Source organism: Bactrocera oleae, chromosome 4, assembly GCF_042242935.1.
Source record: "Bactrocera oleae isolate idBacOlea1 chromosome 4, idBacOlea1, whole genome shotgun sequence".
Taxonomy (NCBI): Eukaryota; Metazoa; Arthropoda; class Insecta; order Diptera; family Tephritidae; genus Bactrocera; species Bactrocera oleae.
Window position 1 is genome coordinate 58,312,028 of NC_091538.1, and position 20,737 is coordinate 58,332,764.

At 35.3% G+C, this 20,737-nt stretch overlaps 2 protein-coding genes across 3 annotated transcripts; one reads left to right on the forward strand and one right to left on the reverse strand.

Moving 5' to 3' along the window:
* Positions 1-4,619: 4,619 nt before the first annotated feature.
* On the forward strand, positions 4,620-5,805 carry LOC106626139 (uncharacterized). The gene is made up of 4 exons (XM_036361472.2): positions 4,620-5,072; positions 5,160-5,245; positions 5,305-5,455; positions 5,515-5,805. Exons 1-4 carry the CDS (start codon positions 4,781-4,783, stop codon positions 5,649-5,651), a joined length of 666 nt encoding a protein of 221 aa, XP_036217365.2. The 5' UTR covers positions 4,620-4,780; the 3' UTR covers positions 5,652-5,805.
* A 2,711-nt stretch (positions 5,806-8,516) lies between these two features.
* On the reverse strand, positions 8,517-20,736 carry LOC106621548 (serine proteinase stubble). 2 transcript variants are annotated; one of them, XM_036361333.2, is made up of 8 exons: positions 17,605-20,736; positions 16,963-17,096; positions 16,304-16,534; positions 12,791-12,902; positions 11,888-12,141; positions 10,084-10,222; positions 9,400-9,554; positions 8,517-9,333 (listed from the first exon to the last, which is right to left on the reverse strand). In XM_036361333.2, exons 1-8 carry the CDS (start codon positions 19,080-19,082, stop codon positions 9,218-9,220), a joined length of 2,619 nt encoding a protein of 872 aa, XP_036217226.2. In that variant the 5' UTR covers positions 19,083-20,736; the 3' UTR covers positions 8,517-9,217. The 2 variants fall into 2 exon arrangements, with proteins under 2 accessions (XP_036217226.2, XP_036217268.2); XM_036361375.2 differs by lacking the exon at positions 16,304-16,534.
* Between the last annotated feature and the right edge of the window lies 1 nt (position 20,737).

A 20,737-nucleotide genomic window follows, 5' to 3' on the forward strand; every position in this document is an offset into this window, starting at 1 on the left:
TAGTTGTAATTACCCTCGACCGTTGGACTGAGAACATTTGTAAGGCAAACAAATAATTGTCTTAAAAACATGATATCAAAAATACAGGAAATAATTTCAATACGAATATGTGCTATTGCCACCGTTGGCAATTATCTTGTGTAATAAATTTGCGTTTTGCAAAAATTGTTTCCTTTTTCTATTAAAAGTTTCGAACTTCTCGTCGTGTCGGTTATTCTTATTAAAAACTGTTGTTTGGTGATATTTTCAAAAAAAAAAAACAAATCTCCTGAAGGCTATACCGAGTTATTCATTATAAGATGTATTCGAGCTATTTTTCAAGGCGATTAAAAGCATAATTGAATCTGGCAGTCTACTGATCCCAAATTCCTGCATATACCTTCCTACCATGGCAACTCATAATCCTCTCTGCGGATTTGTTAAGTAAAAATACCGAAGGGGAAGTCTGTTTTTCGGGATTGAAGAAATGTTGGGTATTATTCCTTTAAAAAAATTTATAAATCTATTTTGATTTCTATAGAATTACTAAAAGAACCGGCCACTCGTTTTTGTGGCTAAGGTAAGTTAGGATATTTATGTAGGCTAAGAAAATTTTATGAAGTATTATGTAAAATATGTATTTTGAGACAGTAACAAATTTCAAAAAAAATAGTAATTAAGTAATATCCGTAAGAATAAAGTAATGGATGTACCAAACAGTAACAAATGTGTTCAGCCAAACTGTCTTTTATGAATCTTCATACAACTGAAACTCAAATACAATTTTGAATATCTGACACGACTGCAGCGCAGTCTGCAGGAACTCTATGTTAAACGTTCTAACATCAACAGCCATTTATAAATAAATAGAGTTATTGCTAAAACATTATCTAGTTGATCGAATTTTGAATCTAACTCACATGAATTGAATAAACACAAAAAATTTCATCAAAATCGGTCCAGCCGTTTAGAAGGAGTTAAATTACAAACACATGTACAGAATATATATAAAGATTTATTTTCTTCTTTTTATAGTCAGCACCTAACAAGAAAGATCTGTTCTTTTAAAAAACATGTTAAAGTCTTACTATATACATATTGTATATTTCTTGTATACCTTGATATTCTAATATCTGTCACTAAAGTTTTTTTTTTCCTAAAAATATTTAATTGCTTTAATAAATTTTGTAAAAAGTCTGCACTTCTCCAAAGTCAAAAGTCTAAAGGAATCAATTCGCTGCCTTAAAAATACTAGTATAATTTAGAGATTTTGAGAATGGTCGAAATTTCTGTTTAATACTCTGAACAGAGTTTGCCACAATGATTGTAACACCTAAGAGGAAAGCCGTCGCAAAGCCTATAAAGTATATATAATATATAAATGATCAGCGTAACGAGCTGAGTTACGCGAACTAGTCGCTCAGTTTTAGAGATATCGCTCTAAAATTTTGCACACGTCCTTTTCCCACCAAGAAACTGAACATTTGCCCATTTCGAAAGTTATACAAAGTAACTGATCAAATTCAAGTATTTGTGTGTAAACCTTTCTTGTTTGACAAGGTATCTTCACGAAATTTAGCGTAGATTATTATTCAAGGCATCGCTAAAATCTCTGCAGAAATTGTTCGATCGAACCACTATAGCGTATAGCTGCCATTCAAACTAACCGAACAAAATCAGAATAAACATATTTTTATACTCTTTTATGCTATAAAAAATTTACCTGTGAAGGGTATTATGGCATCAGTGCAGCCGAACGTTTTTGCTTGTTTAAAAGTTTATAAAAGTTGTATGAGAAAGTCTCTTCTAATTTGGTATTTTCTTGTTTATCATGAAAGATTCTCAGTAGTACAAGTAGTTCTATAGTTAATTTTTTTTTTGCTTACAGACTGCAAAAGTGAGCGTACTTAAATATGGAGAATACATAGTTTTGAAATTTTCCTAAAAACTGTATATCTCATGCTTAAGCAAAAACACTTATTCAAACGCTTTTTTGATACAGTGAAATTCAGCTTTTTCATATACTATTTGACTAATATTACTTCGACTAGTATTTTATTAAACGTTTAGATATTATTTTGTTGCATCAAAATCTCCGCTAAAGTTCAGTTGTACATGCCTTCTTTTATTTACATTTTTTGAAGTTTATAAAATATAAAAAAGTATAAATTTGGTCTTCTCTTTCAGATCAAAACAATGTGCCTATCGAAAACTGGAACGGTAAGTGCTCTTAGTTATGTACAAAATTTATATTTCAATAGTAATTCATTAATAAAAGAACTTTTGTTTTTTAATCTCGCCACATTGTTCAATTAAATAATTTATGGGATCTCTCCTATTATTTTAAAGCTTTAGTAGTTAAAATATTTTCTCATGTGAAACCACATAAATCCATGTTTACATATGAGAAAGAGCGAAAGAGAGTTTCGTTTTCACATTTATCTACGCATCATCAGCGCTTTGCGGCATTCTTTGTTCATCTAAAAGTACTATTAATTCATCATTGTGCCATATCACGCTTGCTGTTTGAGAACATTTATAGCCGCCATGTGCTTGAGCTTAACTTCATTGCATATAATTACACTTTCTCTTCGTTATTGATATTCTAAGTGATTTTTTTATTCATATGCTAATTTTATATTTTGTTGGCAGGTCAGCACATCAATATCACGATAAGAAAAAAAAGTTTTGGGAGATAAATGCAAATGCGTAGATCTTCTTCCATTCTATTAATGTGTGGAAATAATTCTTTGCAAATATGTACAGTTGTGAGGAAGAAAATAAAAAAAATAAAAATTTTTAGAACACTGAAGAGCTTTTATTATATATTTAGATATAACGCATGGGCTGAAAAGTCCTGAGCCTAACAAAAAAAGTACGGTTTAGTATTTCAATACCACTTTTGTAGAACGATTTGTCTTTTGCTACGAAATAGGCCTCAGTTTTAGTGATAACCTCTTCATTCCAGCGAAATTTCTTACCGCCAAGCATTTTTTTGAGGTCTGCGAACCACTAATAGTCGCTGCGAGCCAAATCTGGAGAATAAGTTGTATGCGGCAGTAATTCAAAGTGCAGCTCATGCATTTTTGTCATTGTTTTGATTGACTTGTGACACGGTGCGTTGTCTTGATGATACAAATTTGTTTTCTTTGCCATATGCGGTCGCTTTTTAACAATTGCGGATTTTAAACGTTCCAATTATACTATATAATAGTCACTATTGACTATTCCAGCTGATTGTTGTGCTTTCGGGCGCTTTGGACGAGCAGCTGTTGTCCACTCAGATGACGATAATGTTGATTCCGGAGTGAAGCAATGGATTCAGGTTTCATTCATTATCACATATCGACACAAAAACTCTAGTTTGTTACGTTTAACATATGATCTAAATTACTTAAGTTCCATTGTAATAGAAACTTTAGAAATGGAAATTCACTCATATTCGCAATCTCCAATAGTTAAAATTCTTTTTTTTTTATCAAATTAATGCTATCATTAATTAAAAATATTTCTCAAAAACAAGCTTAACAAACAACACATTCATTCTTTGATCATCAAAACACCATGGCTTAGAATATCTTGTCTAAAGCAATTTCTAAAAAAAATCAGACAACTTTCTGTGCATATTTTTAAAAAAAAGTTTTTAAAATTGTTGTTGTTCTAGAGAATATTTAAAGTGATTTTGAGAGATTCTGCCGAAATGCCTGCCTTTGGACGTCTAAAAGGCCGAGTCCGTTCGTATTAAGCAGAGCCATCCGAAACGCAAAAAAAACATCGATTACTCTATTTATCGAGTTAGCACAGTATAGCACTCTCAAAAATGCCAAACTTTTATATATTTTTCAGGCAGTAAGTAAAATGGATTTGAAATACTCTCTTTTAAGCTTTATTTAACTAGAATCTGGTTATATAGAAAGTTTTGATACAAAATGGTAGCTACAGAACCAACTTTGGAATCATCTTTTTTTAGAAGGTTTTAACGAACGATGACAATTGTTGGTAAATAATATATGGCTTTAGTTACAATTTGTCGCAAAATGTTTCGAACTTGAAAAATATAAAAAATTTTAATCGAAAAAATGCGCTGCTAATTTCAAAGGAAAAAAACTTAAAGTTTTGATAATCTTGAATCTGAATCTGTTTGAAGCGTTCCATATATCGGATAAGACCAAAACGCATTTCACAAGAAAAGGGGAGGCGTCTACCAGGTATTGTTGTTGTTGAAAATAAGACATGATTATGATTCAAAGCTATACTATTTTATTGTACGCCACTGTAGATATGGTATATACATACATGTTGTATATGTTTTGTTGCCATTAGAGCTTAATTGCTACATACTTTTAGGCGTTTGAAATAGTCTATAATGAAGAACCACCAGATTTTATTTATTTATTAACATTCTCTGCCAGAGACTTGCAGCAACGCTGTTACCAGCTTAAACAAACATTTTTTTTTTAATTGTATTATTTTCTAAATTATATGCGAACTAAATAATTAATTTATGCTTCAGAGACTGCTTTGCTGCATTCTTTTTGTAAACAATGATCTTTGTAATATTCATTGACAATATTCATAAAATCTCCCTATCAACTTGGAAAAATATTTTTTTATATACTTTTCACTTAGCAAATGTCAACAATCATTCAAATGTGATTGTTCTAAATTTCAAATCGGAAACTTTTTTTTTCATTTAGTTGAACAAAATTTGAAAAAAGTCTAGTTTTTGTAGAAGATATCAATATATAAATACAAAAATATAAAACATCAATAAAAAGCAGCTATTTGCGAAACTGCGCAAATGAAGCCCAATCGCAAGGACCCCATAGCGTCGGTGTGCCCGAAAAAAACCAACACGATCGGCACAATAACCGGCGCTGCGGTCGCAGTGGATGCCACGCAGCATAATGACGAATTGCATAATTTGCGTGAGAATGTTACCTTTACCGGCTGGATGGGCATCATTGCCTCGACAACGTTGCTGCTGTGCACGGGACTGACCATGCAGTGGCATCACGATGTGGTGCGCTATCTGATGTTGGTGTTGCGCAAATCCGTCGAAATGGAACGCTCACGCGCAATGTTGCGACGAGGTGAGTGATTGCGCCAAATGAGGAGCGCTCCTTTAATAATCTAATTTGAAATAGTTTTAACATTAATTCATTGAATTTTGTTCAAAGTTGTATTGACAGTCAGTGTCAGCGCTTATTTCCTCTCCGCCATTAATGTGCTCATGAATATGTTTATGCTAACCGGCGTGGCGAAGGTCAGTCTCATTGCTCACATTTCAAATTTCGCTCTATAAAATATTTCTCTAAAATTTAGCTTAACCATAAGCTTATGCTGCCTTGGCTGCTTTTTCATGGCATCATATTTGGTCTCTTTGCTCATATCGCCTTATATATGACCATCTCTAGCTTGCTGATTGACTTCAGAATCTTCGTTTTGCTACTAGCTTCATTTACAATGATCATAAGTAGAAGGTTAAAGTATCATTTGGGCCACTTTTATTACATAATCCGTATTTATTTTCAGTGATTTTCTACAAAATAACCTATGAAGTATTCAATCTTTGCAAAACTATACGTAGAAACCGTTTGACGAAAGAACAAAATTTGGTTAATGAGGAAAGCAATAAAAATAATTATCTGATTTTACAATCTGAAGCTTAAGGAATCAACGAAATAAGTGTACAAGTACTACAACCACATCAAAACAATGCTTGAAATATTAAAATTATATTTGTACTCGTGTAGGACACTCTTTTGAATTAGACATTTAACCACTTCTATAACAATTCAAAAATAAACTAAATTCAAAAATCAATTTTAAAGAAAATTTTTATTTTTCTTAGCCAATACATTTTCTTTTAGGTTACGGCTGAAGCCTTTGTAGATGGTATTTGTGAAACAAAAGATCATATTAGGGTGAAATCCGTCGGGAAAGTAAGATAAAGTAATATACTTATATTAAAACAAAAAACTAATTAACGGCGATCTGTGAGCGGGAAGAGAAAGGAAATGGGCGTGGTTGAATTCTTAAGAATTAAAAACTTCGGCAACCACGAGACCTATAGAACAATTGAGAAACTTAAATTTTTGGTTTTTTATTTTTATTTTTACAATATTTTTTTTCTTTTTTTAAGAAACTTGGTGTAAACTTACCTTTATGTGTCCCAAACATGTTTTTTAATTTAAAATATTTATTATTCACCTTATTTAGACTTAATATCGGAAAAGATTTTTTTTGAATCGAAAATTCTTATTTCAAAATTGCTGTTTTTTTTTTAATTATTAGCTGTTTCTTTGTTAAAATCTATAATTTCTGATGGTACAGAAAATATATCCATTACTTTGGTAAAATTTCTTAGAAAATGCTAAAAAATAACCGACTCGATGGTGGTCTATTTGACAAGGTTCGTAAAGAAAATCATAAAGGGCACGTATTGATCTTGAATCGAATATTATCTTAAAGCCATAGTATGCTTGTTTCAATTTATTTACATGCTACAATTTGGCCTCAATTTAAAATATATTTCATTGCAAAAATAACCGAAATTGTACTCAAATATTATTTTGGTATCTTTTAGGCAATAGGGTCAGAAAATTTTTGCCTTGTCGCTGGATTATAGCAAACAATATTTTTACTGATTTCTAACTACTTCTATAGTTGTATACTATATCTGCAGAATCTGTTTATGACCTTTGACATTGGCAGTGTATTCTATTGGTACATTAGGAAAAAAAGGAACCAACTTTGAAAAGCTCGAAGAGACTGTTGCTATTATGCATTCACTTCAATATTTTTTTTATATCACCTTGGTTGAAAACTGTAATTTTTGGAAAAGAAATGTCCACATGTGACAAGAATCAAAATATTTATAATGAATCATGTTTCAACAAATATTACAAAATTATCTCTATATTGTCGGTTCGTAGTTAGCCTATATTATATGGACTGAAAAGCTGTTCTCTAAACAATGAAAGAAGAATTTCTTTAATTAAAATACAACTTTATTATTCGACACTAATTCCAACTAGGTCAATGCATTTGTCCTCCAATATTTCGACACAAATGTTGTCACTTTGAGACCAATAACTCGAAAATATAGAATTACTAATTTCTACATTCTCTATTTTTGCAGTGTAAGATTTTTAAAAATCAATTTTGGCTTAAAATACACAATAGGCATATTCAAATGGCATACTGAAAAAATGTTTTTTTCCTGCTCAATAATATCATAGGGTTTGACTCAGTTAGCTTTACTTCGTTTCTTTCGAAATTGTATTTTTTAAATCGGTTGACGATGGTCATCGGTCTCTATTGCATATATTCATACATTGTTAACTATAGGTTCACAGTAACTATATCTGACAAACTACGTAAGTTTTTATTATTATTGTTGTTAATTTTATTTACAAGCCCAACGTTTGGCGAAAAATTTATTTAAAGCTACAAACATATGTACATATATTATAGCAAGTCAACACGGATTTTTGATTTGGTTTCAGATAGCACTGTTTTCTAAAATCACCGTCATCGGTAAACGCTCTCTTGAAACAGCCTGAAAAGAACAACGGTGGATTGCTTTATCCATACTCCCAAAACAAAGTGTCAAACTAAAACCATTTTCTACCAAACTCTAGGCTGGTCTCATCGCTTGCACATAGTTTTTATATATTTTTATTAGACATACACCTATGTAAAACAAAAAAAAAATAATAATTTTGGTTGCACCGAAGCTATAATATCCTTCCCAAATATTTTTATATATTTAGTGCAAAGATTTTTACAAAAACTGTGATCGGTCAATTTGTATGACTGCTATATGCTATTGTGATTCAATCCGAAAAATTTGTTTGGAAATTATGCCAAATTTCTTGAAGATATATCGTAAATGAAAAAGCAAGCTCTTTATTCCGATCGTTCAGTTTGTATGGCAGATGTATGCTATAGTGGTCCGATATTGGTCCGTTCTGACAAATGAGCAGCTTCTTGGTGAGAAAAGTACGGATGCATTTCAGATCGATATCACAAAAGTTAAGGGACTATTTCGCATATATACAGACAGATGCATATGGCTAACTCGACTCAGCTCATCACGCTGATCATTTATATAATATATCTACTTTATAAAGACTGAGACGTTTCCTTTTGGATGTTACAAAAATTCTGGCAAATTTAATTTACCCTGTTAAGGGTGTAAAAACTACTCTATAAATGTAATTGGAACTTCACCTATCTCTTTGGGCTGTCCGGGAGTAAATGTAAACCACTATCAAAGTTTTAACTTTTTTTTAAACTGTTGTTACAATATAATAACTGTATTGCGTTGTTGTTTTATTGAAACTACTTCTAGTCAATTGATAATGGGTCATAACATAACATAACTCTTACTGCTTCATACCGCAGCGTAAATTTACTACTGGGAACAAAATACTTGTATCACAATTATAGACTAATTTCTTTCAATAATTGCATACGTTTAAAGAATTTATTTTTCAATTAATTTATTATTTCTTAATTCACATATAAATTATATAAAAATTAATAACTACTTAATAGTTTTACGCATTATTTACATCACTATAGAAGCTATACACATTCGTAAATATATACTTATGCATGTATTTATATATATTACTTTCACTTGCAGAGCATTTAAGTGCATAATTATGACTAAATAGTATATATTGTACAATAAACCACCGTTATATGTTACTAATTACAAATATATATGTATGTGTATATTAAATATATATACTTATAACTATGTATGTATATATATGCTCATTTGGGTGATATGTTTATAAATATATTTATTTGTTTTTAATATAAATACAAAGCTAAGCTTACAAGTGAAATTTCTTAAATGGAGCAATGACCCGTTATGCGCTTAACTTATTAGTTTAACGTTTAGTAAACAATATTATGCATATAAAGACATATTTATGTATGTGAGAGGGAAATTACCAACAAGAAACAAAGAATGACTTGAAATAAAATCAGAACTATTTACAAAACTTGAAATAGATATGAAATCGTGAAATACTAAAAATAAATATGCTTTACTATCACTAAAATAGAAAATTGGCTTGCGAAAGGTTGTAGAAATATTTTTTGAAAAATTAAATAAGAAATCGAGTAATGTGAAAGTTTTGAGCATTTTTAGTTTGCGACATGTTTTTCAATTTCGCAGTAGATTTGAAATAAGTGAAGTCGCTGTAATTCACTTCTACTACACGTTCGTTGTCAGACCGATGACGTAGGATATCCAATCTACCGTATAGGGTACACGATGATAGATGCCCGGCTGGCCGCGCGATGCGCACGAGTAGCCAGCTGAAACCACGCCTGCAAAAGTGACAAGCAGACTAATTAGCAATTGTTGTGCAGTGATATTAATTTTGATTTGCTTACCTATTAAATACCAACGGCCATTCTTTTCATGCATCAGCGGTCCACCAGAGTCACCTTGACAGGAGTCCTTGCCACCATTGCGATAACCAGCGCACATCATTTCGGGATAAATGACAACGTTGATGCCGTTTTGACGATGCCAGCGTTCGCAAATGCTATGAAGGGAAAAGTATAAAAGAATTTATGAATTTTTCAAAATTGTGCACCAAAAACTATGTATATGATGAAAACTAGCAAAATCGTTTTTTTTTCTAATAGAACATATCAGAAATTATAAATAAGTAATCATTAAAATCTCAAATAATTTAAATTATTTTTCGAAAAATGGATAAAATTCGATTATAACCATGCCAAATCCCCATATAACAGCTTTTAAGTTTAAAAACGCGCGATGAATGAATTATTAAATACTTCAGAGACATAAAATAATAAAGTAATATACAGTAATAAAACTAAGTGAGTCCTTCAAAATAAGTTAATATGATACAAAATTTGATTGTAATCTATTCATGATTTCGTCGACCAATGAAGTGGAACCCTTTTCGCTACATTTGTTATTATTACTAACACCTGAAGATATTTAGCCAGCTTTGATCCTTGCAAGTTGCAAAAGTATAAAATGTTCGGTTACACCCGAAATTAGGCCTTCCGTACTTATTCTAGTTAATTTTCATATTTACTCACCGATTCTCAATCACTGGCACATCCACAGCTTGTAACGTTTTGGGCCTCAGTCGTGAGCCTGGATTCAAGGCACCCCAACCTGCGGCCCAACCAAATTTTCCCAGAAAGTCCTCATTCTTCTCGGGTAAGCAGATAGGAGCTAAAATGATATTAAAATAAAATAAGTTAAAATAAATAAAGTCAAATATAGATGTGTGATAAATTTGTGCAATATATCTAAATATTTCAGACCACACAGATTAAAAACATAAACAGTAAATTTGGAACTTTTGGAAAAAATTTTTTACCGGTATATCTTAAACTCTTGGAGGAAGTATTCATTAGATTGACTAACGAACAAGAAGTTGGAACGAAGTTGATAAATACGAGTAATTTCTTCTCCTGGTGTTTGCGTTTAATGAAATGCGATTTCTAATAAATATTGGTAAAGTAAAAAGTTCGTTCGGTTTTTTATTGATTTTTCAAAAGATGATAACTTTGTGTACATTTGTCCGATTTAAGTCAAATATGCGCCGTTTTGTTCGTAAACTTGTTGCCAACGAGATGCCAATTTCATTATACCCCTCTCGTAGAAGACTGCGTCTCTATTGCCAAAAAACTCGGAGAGCCAATTTTCACAGGCCTCTCTTGAGGCCAACTTCTCACCATTAAGCGCGTTCGCCATGGACAGGAAAAGATCGTAATCACTTGGTGCCAGGCCCGGACTATAGGGTGGGTGCGTAAGAACCTCCCATCCGAGCTCCAGGAGCTTCTGGCGAGTCGCCAAAGACGTGTGTGTCCTGGCGTTGTCCTGATGGAACACAATTCGGCCTCTGTTGATCAAAAATGGCCTCTTTTGGATGAGTGCTGCCTTCAAGCGGTCCAGTTGTTGGCAGTAGAGGGCCGAATTGAGCATTTGGCCATAGGGGAGCAGCTCGCAGTAGATGATTCCTTGCTCATCCCACCAAACACACAGCAAAACCTTCCTGGCCGTCAATCAGGTCTTGGCCACCATCTGGGCCGCTTCCCCGAACTTTGACCACGACCGTTTGCGCTCGATGTTGTCATAAGTGACCCATTTTTCATCGCCAGTCACAATCCGCTTCAGAAACGGGTAGATTTTGTTGCGATTCTGCAGCGATTTGCAGTTGGAAATTCGGTCCATCATGTTTTTTGCGTTAGTTCGTGTGACACCCAAACATCGAGCTCCTTTTTGAATCCAAGGTTATGCAAATGGTTCCAAACGGTTTTCTGGCTTATCTTTAGTTCCTCAGAAATTAAATAAGTGCTCACGTGACGGTCTGTTTCCACTATTTCCATGATTTTATCGCAATTTTCGACGACAGGCCTCCCGACGCGTGGTGCATCTTTGACATCGAAATTACCGGAACGGAACCTAGCAAAGCACTTTTGTGCTACACGTTCGTTTACAATATCGGGCCCATAAACTAAATTAATATTTGCAGTCGCTTTGGCTACTTTTTCGCTTTGATCGAAGAAAAATTGTAAAATATAGTGAATTTTCTCATTGTTGGTGTCCATCTTTGACAAGCGCTCACAACGAACTGAGTAAATCAATCGAAAAACTGTCAAAGACAAACTTTAGCGGGAATAAACATGTTTTCAGCGCCGTTTAGTATGACATGATGCGACACGTAACACTAGTACTATGGACAATAACGCTATCTCTTAGATAAAAACCGAACGAACTTTTTACGACCTATTCAATTATTAACTGACGTAAATTGTATTACCATAGAAGTAAGTGAGCTCAGTTTACAGAAACCATATATTTAAGACAGTAAAATTTTGAATCAATACTCACCAATATGCGGCATAAAATGCACCGATCGCTCCAGCGTCAAAACGGACACATCGAAACGATCCGCCTGTGGTGTGAATTTGAAATACGGATGCACATCGATGCGCCGCACACCGAACGTGTAAGCTGGCAGTGGTTCAACCGCGGAGTTGATTACGTAATCGCCAAGAGTGACATGGACCTGGCGTGGTGTGGCACGTGCCACACAATGACCGGCGGTGACAACGTGACGGCGCGACACCAATGAACCGCCGCATCTGTGAAAGAAAAAAAAAGTTTAAGATTAAAAAAAACACATACAATAAAGTTGAAAGAAAATGAATTTAAAGATATGTGGCAAAGTGGCAACTTATTTTTGTTCAGGCAACACAAAGCATGCGATTTGTGGCAAGCGAGCGTATGCAGGAAATAAATGTTGTGTATACGCCAGTGTTGGCAAAGTTGTGATTAATTGGTAAACAAACTTGAAACTGGTTGGCACTTGTTGTTGCTGACTTGTGTTGAGGTCAACACGTACTTAGGACAGGATGGACGACATATATATTTATATTTAAACATATAATATATTTACACATGCAGGGTGATTTAAAGCGCCTGCGCTGCAAGTTGTGGCAAGGTACTGTGACGCGTCGTTTATGCAACGCAGCTGCAAAATGTTACAGACGGGATATAGACAAGCAATTACTTACATATTTACGACAATACAAACAATTTCAGAGATTATGCAACCGCTGCGCATTTTGGCAAGGCAATTTCGCGGTTGCTTAAGTGCTTTCGCACACGAGCACACTCTTTAAATGTATTTATATGTATGTCTGTATTTGCCAATTTTCCATTTTATGACAGAGACACTCTGTTCCGGTTGTTGTTGTTGTTACGCAAATAAAATTTTATGTCAACACTTACCTCGAGGATCCGATACGTATGTACGCCTGCCAGGGAAACGAACCGAAACCGGCATCGTCGCCGCCGACTATGCGCCGTTGAGCGGCCTGTTTGGCCAGCGAAATGCCGCAACCTGGAAAATTTGCAAAGTTTTGGGTAAATATTTTTAATGGTTATTTCTGTTGGTGAATGGTGAAAGAGATATGAGTTTGTGATTACAGTTCAAGATACAAGCAAATGTCCGTTAACAATTCAACTATGTAAAACCAGGAAAGATGGTGGTGGCGGTGTTGGTGGTATGTGGAGGAAAGTAAAGTTCACATTTAACGAGCGCTAGTTGCAATTAATGAGAGCATAATTTTAGATATGTAAATGAGAGCGCCAGAGCATTAGTAGTGCGAATGTGTAGCAAACAACTTCAGTTGTTGTGGTGTGGCAGGGCACTTGCAAAATACCAAGTAACAAATCGTGTAATAACAATAACAATAATAATGATAAAGTAACAGAAAACCAATTTTCGGTGCAATGTAGAAAAAATTCCGAAATCGTTAACTATAATTTCGTTTCGATCTCGGCGCATGCGCGCGCCACTCACTCACTGATCTTCCGCAACAAATTGCCTAACCACAGCCGCAAACGAAGGTTGCAATTATGCCGAACAAACGTTCGAACTGCGCGTACTTGGACGCAGTTAGGGATTAGTAACGAGATTGCAGCAGCAGCAACAACAATAACAGCTATAATACTAACTAGCGACTGTTACCATTAAAACGCGGCTTAGCGCTGTTGGCGCGTGCTTTAGTAGAAAAACTTTTACAAAAACAATAGCAAACAAACGCTGCAAAAAGTACTAAAAAGTATAGTGGCATTCATGCCACAAATTGTTGCACTAATTATTTTCATTAGAGTTTGACGCGTAACGGGCATACAGTAACGCACGGGTGAGTGGCTTATCTATATTTTTATATATATTTTGCATTAGTTTATATATTTGTTTGTATGTAGGCAGGCTTTAGGCGTTTATATGTGTTTAATATTTAAGTAAAAAGCATTTGGTATGTTTAAATAGCGGACGGTTCGTTGGTTTTTGAAGGGAACTCTACCTTTTGTTGTATTGTTTTAGTGAAAGGATTTCATACTTAAGTGTGGAACCTTAGAGCATTCAATTATGTCAAGCTATGAGTATTTGATCTACTATCTAACTAGTTATTAAAATTGTTATATTAATTAATTAATTTTACTGAGCTGAGTGCAATGCTACAACTAACTAGCAAATTATTGCATGCAATATAATCGTATGTGATTAAGTTATATATGTATTAAAAAAATTTATATTTTATTGTAAGTGTATATAAATTTCTTATATAATACTATTAGCGTGTGTAGTTTGGTGTTTATATCTTAAATGCGATGAGAGAAATGCGTTTATGGCCAAAACATGCTCATGCAAAAAAAAAATTTTTTTTAAGTAAAATAAAATTATATCTGTATATTTTTCGACAAAATTGGAACTCCGAATGAAATCGTCAAAAGTCTACTTAACTCTATAAAATTTTACTTTGAATAAAAAAAGAAAATCTATTAAAATGAGTTATTTTTTCTTTATATACAAATCGCTAAGTAAATTATATTTTAATACTGCTGTTACTGTTTTCTTTCTATCTTGTTCGCTATAGAAGTTGATTTGTAACCTTGAGCCGTGCTTATATCACTTATATCAGATTTTAAAAAATAATTGCCTCGAAGAAATTTGGCAAACTAAAGTACTTGGAGCAATTCAATTCACACTTGATATATGTATTATATAGAGCTTTGTCAAGATTACATATATAATATAAGTCAGATGTACTACATTTTTTTAATTGCTTCACGCGATACCCAATACGCTCGGGGAAGCACTTTATGACCACTTTTGTGGTATGTTCGTATTAGCTTTAGAACAATTTTTTATTTTTTTCGCTTAACATTTCTTTATATATCTCCTTGTTTAAGACGTAACAATAAGTAATATAATAAATAAAATAAATTTATTTCAAACTAAACAAGCTCAATGTTGTGGTGGAGCCTTTTTGTTAATACGTTGCTCTTTGATAGGGAATGGAAATGGAATAATTTCTCTTTATATAATAAATATATATACGAGTATTGATTTGGCATTGAGTCAGATGGTGAGAATAAATTATCGAAACAAGTATTGTACTTTCTTTAATAATAATGAAGATATTTTAGCTGATCCGTATTCTATATAAATCAAAATAGCAGAGAAGAAATAACTGACGCCAATCTTCACCGACCCATTGTATAAATCCGATATGCTTAGATGGTAGCAAGTTTGACTCACTTTAATGCAAAACAACTTTACTATGACTCTGCTCAGCTTCGATACAACAAATAGTAAATAGTAACTTTTATGTTAAATAGTACTTTTATGAAAAAAAAAAATATGTACAAACCAAGCACTGCTAGAAGTGACTGAGACTAGCTTAAGTTTGCATAGTCAGAACAGGCGATACAAATATGAATTGTCACTTATTAAAGAAGGACTAAAGACGGTTTAATGTCACATTTAATTATTAATTTTATGGCTTCCTTTTGATTTTCAGTAGAAGAAATTACAGAACAATTCGAAGATTAAACTAGATAGCAACCCTTAGATTAAATTGTTCGAAATATAGTTTACCCACGATATCAAGTATTTATCCGAAAATTTTATATTGAATTGGGCTGAAATTTGGAAAATCAAATAAATTTATTATTAATAATTTTTTATTGTTTATTTTAGTTCGAGTTGAAGTTGAAAAATTCTGTTCCGCTGTGTTCGGTACTTCTACAAGTTACCTCTTAATTACCCGATTTTGTTAATTTTTGTAAAATCATTTAATTTTTTTGTAATGAAACCTATGCTTTTATACAAATTTGATACAGATGGATTTAAATTAAATCATTCAAATCAGTAGCTACAAATATTTGTCATCCAACTGTAAACTTTAAATAAAAAATAAATAATTAATATACAGAGTGCACCATCTTTTTTTTTTGTTTAGAACAATATTTAATTAATCAATGATTGAACTTGATTCAGTGCTATATTAAGCTTTAATCTCTAAAACGCATACGTTATATATATGTAAGAGTGTATATACAAAAGTGAGTTGTATATACAGAATTTACGCGATACTTTTTCAATATATCTTTAATTAAACCATCCAGCCAACAGAATGCTTACAAATTCTCTTTTTTCAAAGCAACAGCTGTTCTCTATAATAACAAAAAATGGAGTTCTAGAGTTCTCTACAGAAACTAATGAACAATCTACAAGAACTAACCACATACACCATCCCAAAACATTTAAACGTCCAGATAATTTCAAATGCTACAGATTGTGCAACCCACATAAGTCCATACAACAAACATATATGTATGCAAATATATAATTATTAAGTTTTTTTTTTCTAGCTATTTCCAAGCCAAACTTCACCACATGCCGCCATGCAATATTATGTAAGGCCTAATTAGTAATCGTTTACAACTCACTGGCATCATTTTTAACCGGGCCATAGTTTTTATGCGGAAGATCAGTCAGATCGATTGTATTGCCCACATAATCGGAGGTGCGTAGGTTAGCCGATTTGGCTGTGCGATGACAGCAACCGCGCAGCAGGCCATTACATGTGCCCTGCAGTAGACCGCCGCTCATCCAACAACCGAGAAAAAACTCACAAGTACCACCGCGGTGTTGACATTCTAGTTCGGTTGTGATATCAACTGAGAGAAAGTGGCGTGGAAAAATTAACATTTACATATAAACAGCATGAGTGCGAGTAAATTTAAAATACCGTATATAATATTGATTTCTAATTAAGGATTTTGGTTTTTATTTATTTTTAACCTTGGCCTGAATGTGAAGACCGGTCTTCATTTAAAAAAAATAATTAAAATAAAATTAAAAAAAGTTTTTAGTTTTATTTTTTTTAAGCATTTTCGCTGCGTAAAATAAAAGTGCACAAAGCAACCAAAAGCATTAGAGAGCGCATGTGGAGAGAGTGTTGAGAAGGTATTTTCTAGTATGTATTTTTTTTTTTCGATACTTGCATATTGTAAATCTAGCTATGAAAGTACGCATTTGTAAATATTTTTTAATGTGCTGGTGTGGATTGAAGTTAGCTTTCGTGTGTAAAAAACGTAATTCTTACCTTTTTCTTTGAATGTACCCGAAGAGGGTGCGCCCGTCAAACTGCTCTCTGATGTGCCATCAATATCTTGTAGACTGAATTCATTGCGCACATCTTGAATGGCAGCCAAATCGTTGATGCCGAAATTTTGATCTCTAAAAATTTAATTTTTTTTTTAAATATGCTATGTAAGTACTTATAGAATAACACTAATATATAATTAAAGTAAAGTAGAGTATTAAAACAATATATTTGAGAAATGAAAAAAAACGGCACATAAATACTGAAACTTTAAATAATTTCACTACAGCGCCACCTATCGGTGTTTGTGTATTTAATCAAGTAGAGTCAAGTTACCAATGAAATAACGAGAGATAATTTCATTGGAAACTCTCTATATTTTGAGTAAAACATTTTCAAAATTTTTATCAATTTAGAGATCGTTCGAAGCTGAAATTAATCAAATCCGGTGATATCGGGTGTAACTCTCTACCGGAAAATATGATTGGCGTTTCCTTTTTGATTTTAAAAGAGATATGTCACGGAGATATCTATCATTTTAACCTCTACTAGATATTTGGCAGCACTTTTTGCAACAATCAAAATTGTAATCAAATATTTATACAAGAAAGTTTAGTTATTTTCTAAATATTCTTCACTCACCTAAAGGCCACGCTATCGCTAAAATATACGCCGTTTCCAGTACCACTTGGTCCCGTTGTGCCAATATTATCGTTCACCGGAAAAACGACTCGTGGACTGCGTGACGATTTGAAGGGGAAAAAGCGACTCTTTCTCGAACTCTGGTAATCGACGGGACCATTTGAACCTACGTATTCATTGAACGCCTTCTGCGGCACAAATGGGCGTGGCGGACCCGTACGAAATTCGGTATCACCAAAGAACAAACCGCGTTGTGGACGTTGGGGAATAGCTGTGATTGGACCGTTCACATCACCAAACTTGGTGACCTCTTCACGAAACAGTTTACCAGCGGCGATAGCGGCGCTCAAAGTATGCGGCTTGTTATTGGACACCAAGCCGGGAAATTCGAAAGGATGTGAAATTGGTGTGATATCGCTGTTTTCATAGATGAGTTGCCGCGTATGACGTGTGTCTTGTGCTAGCGCATCCTCGCTATAAGGTGCCTCAAAACCAGTTGTTTCCGTGAAGATGGGATTATCCTCGCGGTAACCTTGTGGGTAGAAGGGACTAGCCGGTTTAAGGCTATAACTCGGAAATTTAAAACCATTTCGACGCGCTGGATCCTCATCTTCAAAATCGGCTTTGTCTGTGGATGTGATTGGTGCGCCCGGCGCTGGCGCTATTGCTGGATCGCTGCGATCGGTGTGCGCATTTAACAACTCTTCGCCGAATTCTTGAACAGCCGCAGCGACAGCATGAGCTGGTGGACCTAAATAGCCAAAGGAGCTATTATTGCGTTTGGGCAGCAATGTAGTGCTAGTAGCTTGTTGTTGCAGCGGTATATAGACATAGTTGCGCTGCCGTGAACTACGCGTCGCGTTCACTATGACTTGAGCAGCGACTTGCGCAGCGGCATTAGCCTCCGGCACGACTTGTTTAGGTATTGTGATGGGTACATTGCCGGCCGCAGCATTATTTGTACTGCTGGAGAGTTCAATTCCGGGTGCTGGTATTACCTCGACGGTTGTAATGACATCAGAGCGACGTTGTGCGGCAGCATGTATTTGAGCTTGTGGCTGTGGCGCGACCGCTGCAAGGGCGCGTCCACTACGATAAGCGCCAAAAGTTTGCACCACTGTGCCATCGGCGCGTCGGCGCCAATCCGTAAAAGGCGCTTCATCCACCTTGCTGAAGGTGTTGAAGGGCGCGTAAAGGTTGCGCGCGGTGCGTTGGCTGTCTGCAGCAGGCGCCACAGTTACAGCTGACGCTGTATTCAACCATGATGTTTGCTTCAACTGCGTCGTATGCGCCGCGGTATACGCTGTGCTTTCGCGCACATTTCGCGTCGTTTGTTTTGCTTGTTGATGCGCGGGTGCAGACTGTAACGCTACGCTGCCTACGTTGGCAAGCGCTGGCGGCCGCTCAATGGCTAAGGTGCATAACAGCAAAGTGTTAACAATTGTAGCTAGCAGACTCCATTTGGCGATTGCTAACATCTTACATTGAGCGCGGCACGTATAGGTCGTGTTTGTTAGAGGTGATAAGGGGTCAGGTACAATATGTGGAAGTGGTACGGGCAGAAGCGTTAGGAATTCACTGCAGTTTATAGCGGTATAACGCTGATGAGTGTCGTACTATTTAAAGACTTTGGCGCTGTGGCAATTCGCTTACTTTGCGCTTAGAGCTAACAAGGCGCGCGGAAGTACGCTTAAACGGTAATGTGGTAGCGTCCACCAAGATCAAGGTTGCGCTCAAATTAAATATCCTAACAACTATATTTGCCGTTACAATTGATGTTACTGCTGCGCCAGCCAGACACGCCTCGCATTCCTTAGTACATAGAGGTGTTGGTTAAGAGCGCGCGCACTATAAACTGCAGGTTAACAACCTCTGCAATGTTTCAGCAATAAAAGTTGCAACAGCTTCACACGTTTCTTTAGTCATGCAGCGTTTGCGACTTGCACATGCTTTGATTCCTGCACCAACTTCCTGCTTGCGTGCTACTCCAAACGATTTGGCGTGTTGCGGCCGTCGCCTTCTTTATGGTCGCGCTTCGCTAATTGAACGGAACTTACCGCTTGCGTTTGCGCTTGAACTTGCAAACACCAAAATCGTGCTGTCCCAAGCGCCGTGATGTATATGCAACTGCAAGCAAAAGCAAAACAGTAAAACCAGCTGTGGTAATCCAATTGTCGTGGCCAAGGTTGTGGCAACGCGTGCGCGCGTACAGCGGTGTTGGCGTTGATGGCTGCGGCGGCGGCAGTGCGGTCGTTGCACTTGCCGTTAGTCAATTGGCGATTATTGCGCCAAATATGTTGTAAATATGTTTGCTTAGTTGTTATTGTTGTTGTCGTAACATGTGCGCACACGCTTGAACTAATTCGTTTCGGAATTGCCGCGCCGTCTTTGTGCGCTTGTTGTTGTTGCTGGTGCTGTGTACCTGTTGCGGATATCTCGTGCAGCTGGTTTGTGTTGCGCGTCGTGCTGTGTTGTTGCGCTTGCCATTAAATGCGGCAATTTAAGGCAAATGCAAACAAGTTGTACGCGTGTGTGTGTGCGTGTAACGTTTTAAATATTAACTATTTGTAGATTTGTTATTACTCTCTTATTGCGGTTGCTAGCTTTGAGGTTATGTTGCGCTTTTTCGCTATTTTCTTGTCGCTGTCGCTTCGTTTTATGACCACAATGCGGTTGTTGGTCTCTGCCGTTGCTTTGGCTACTGGTCAACTCACGCGCCTTATTGCCAGTTTTTTTTTCGATTTTGTTTTTATTTCACTTTTGATTCGCTCTTCTTTTTTAGCAGCCACTTTAGTAAGCAAACAACGGCGCTTCAAATGATCAGTTGCACATGTGGCACTTAGCTGAGTTGTGTGTGTGTAGGCGCACAGCTTGTGTTGATTTGCTTCTTTCACTTTTTGTTTCCAGTGGCTTGTGGGCGTTTGTTGTTGCTGCTGCACTTAATTGGTGTTCATGTTCCGTTGTGATTTTTTTTCCCAAACACCAATTACAACAACGACCTATAGAAATTGCCGCCAAACTGGTAGTTAACTCGCGTGCCTCAAATGAGGCGCCAAACTCTGAGGTGCTCTGAGTGGCTCAAAACGTTTGTGAGCACAAACAATTTGCCGTTGTTGCAATTAAATGTTGTTGT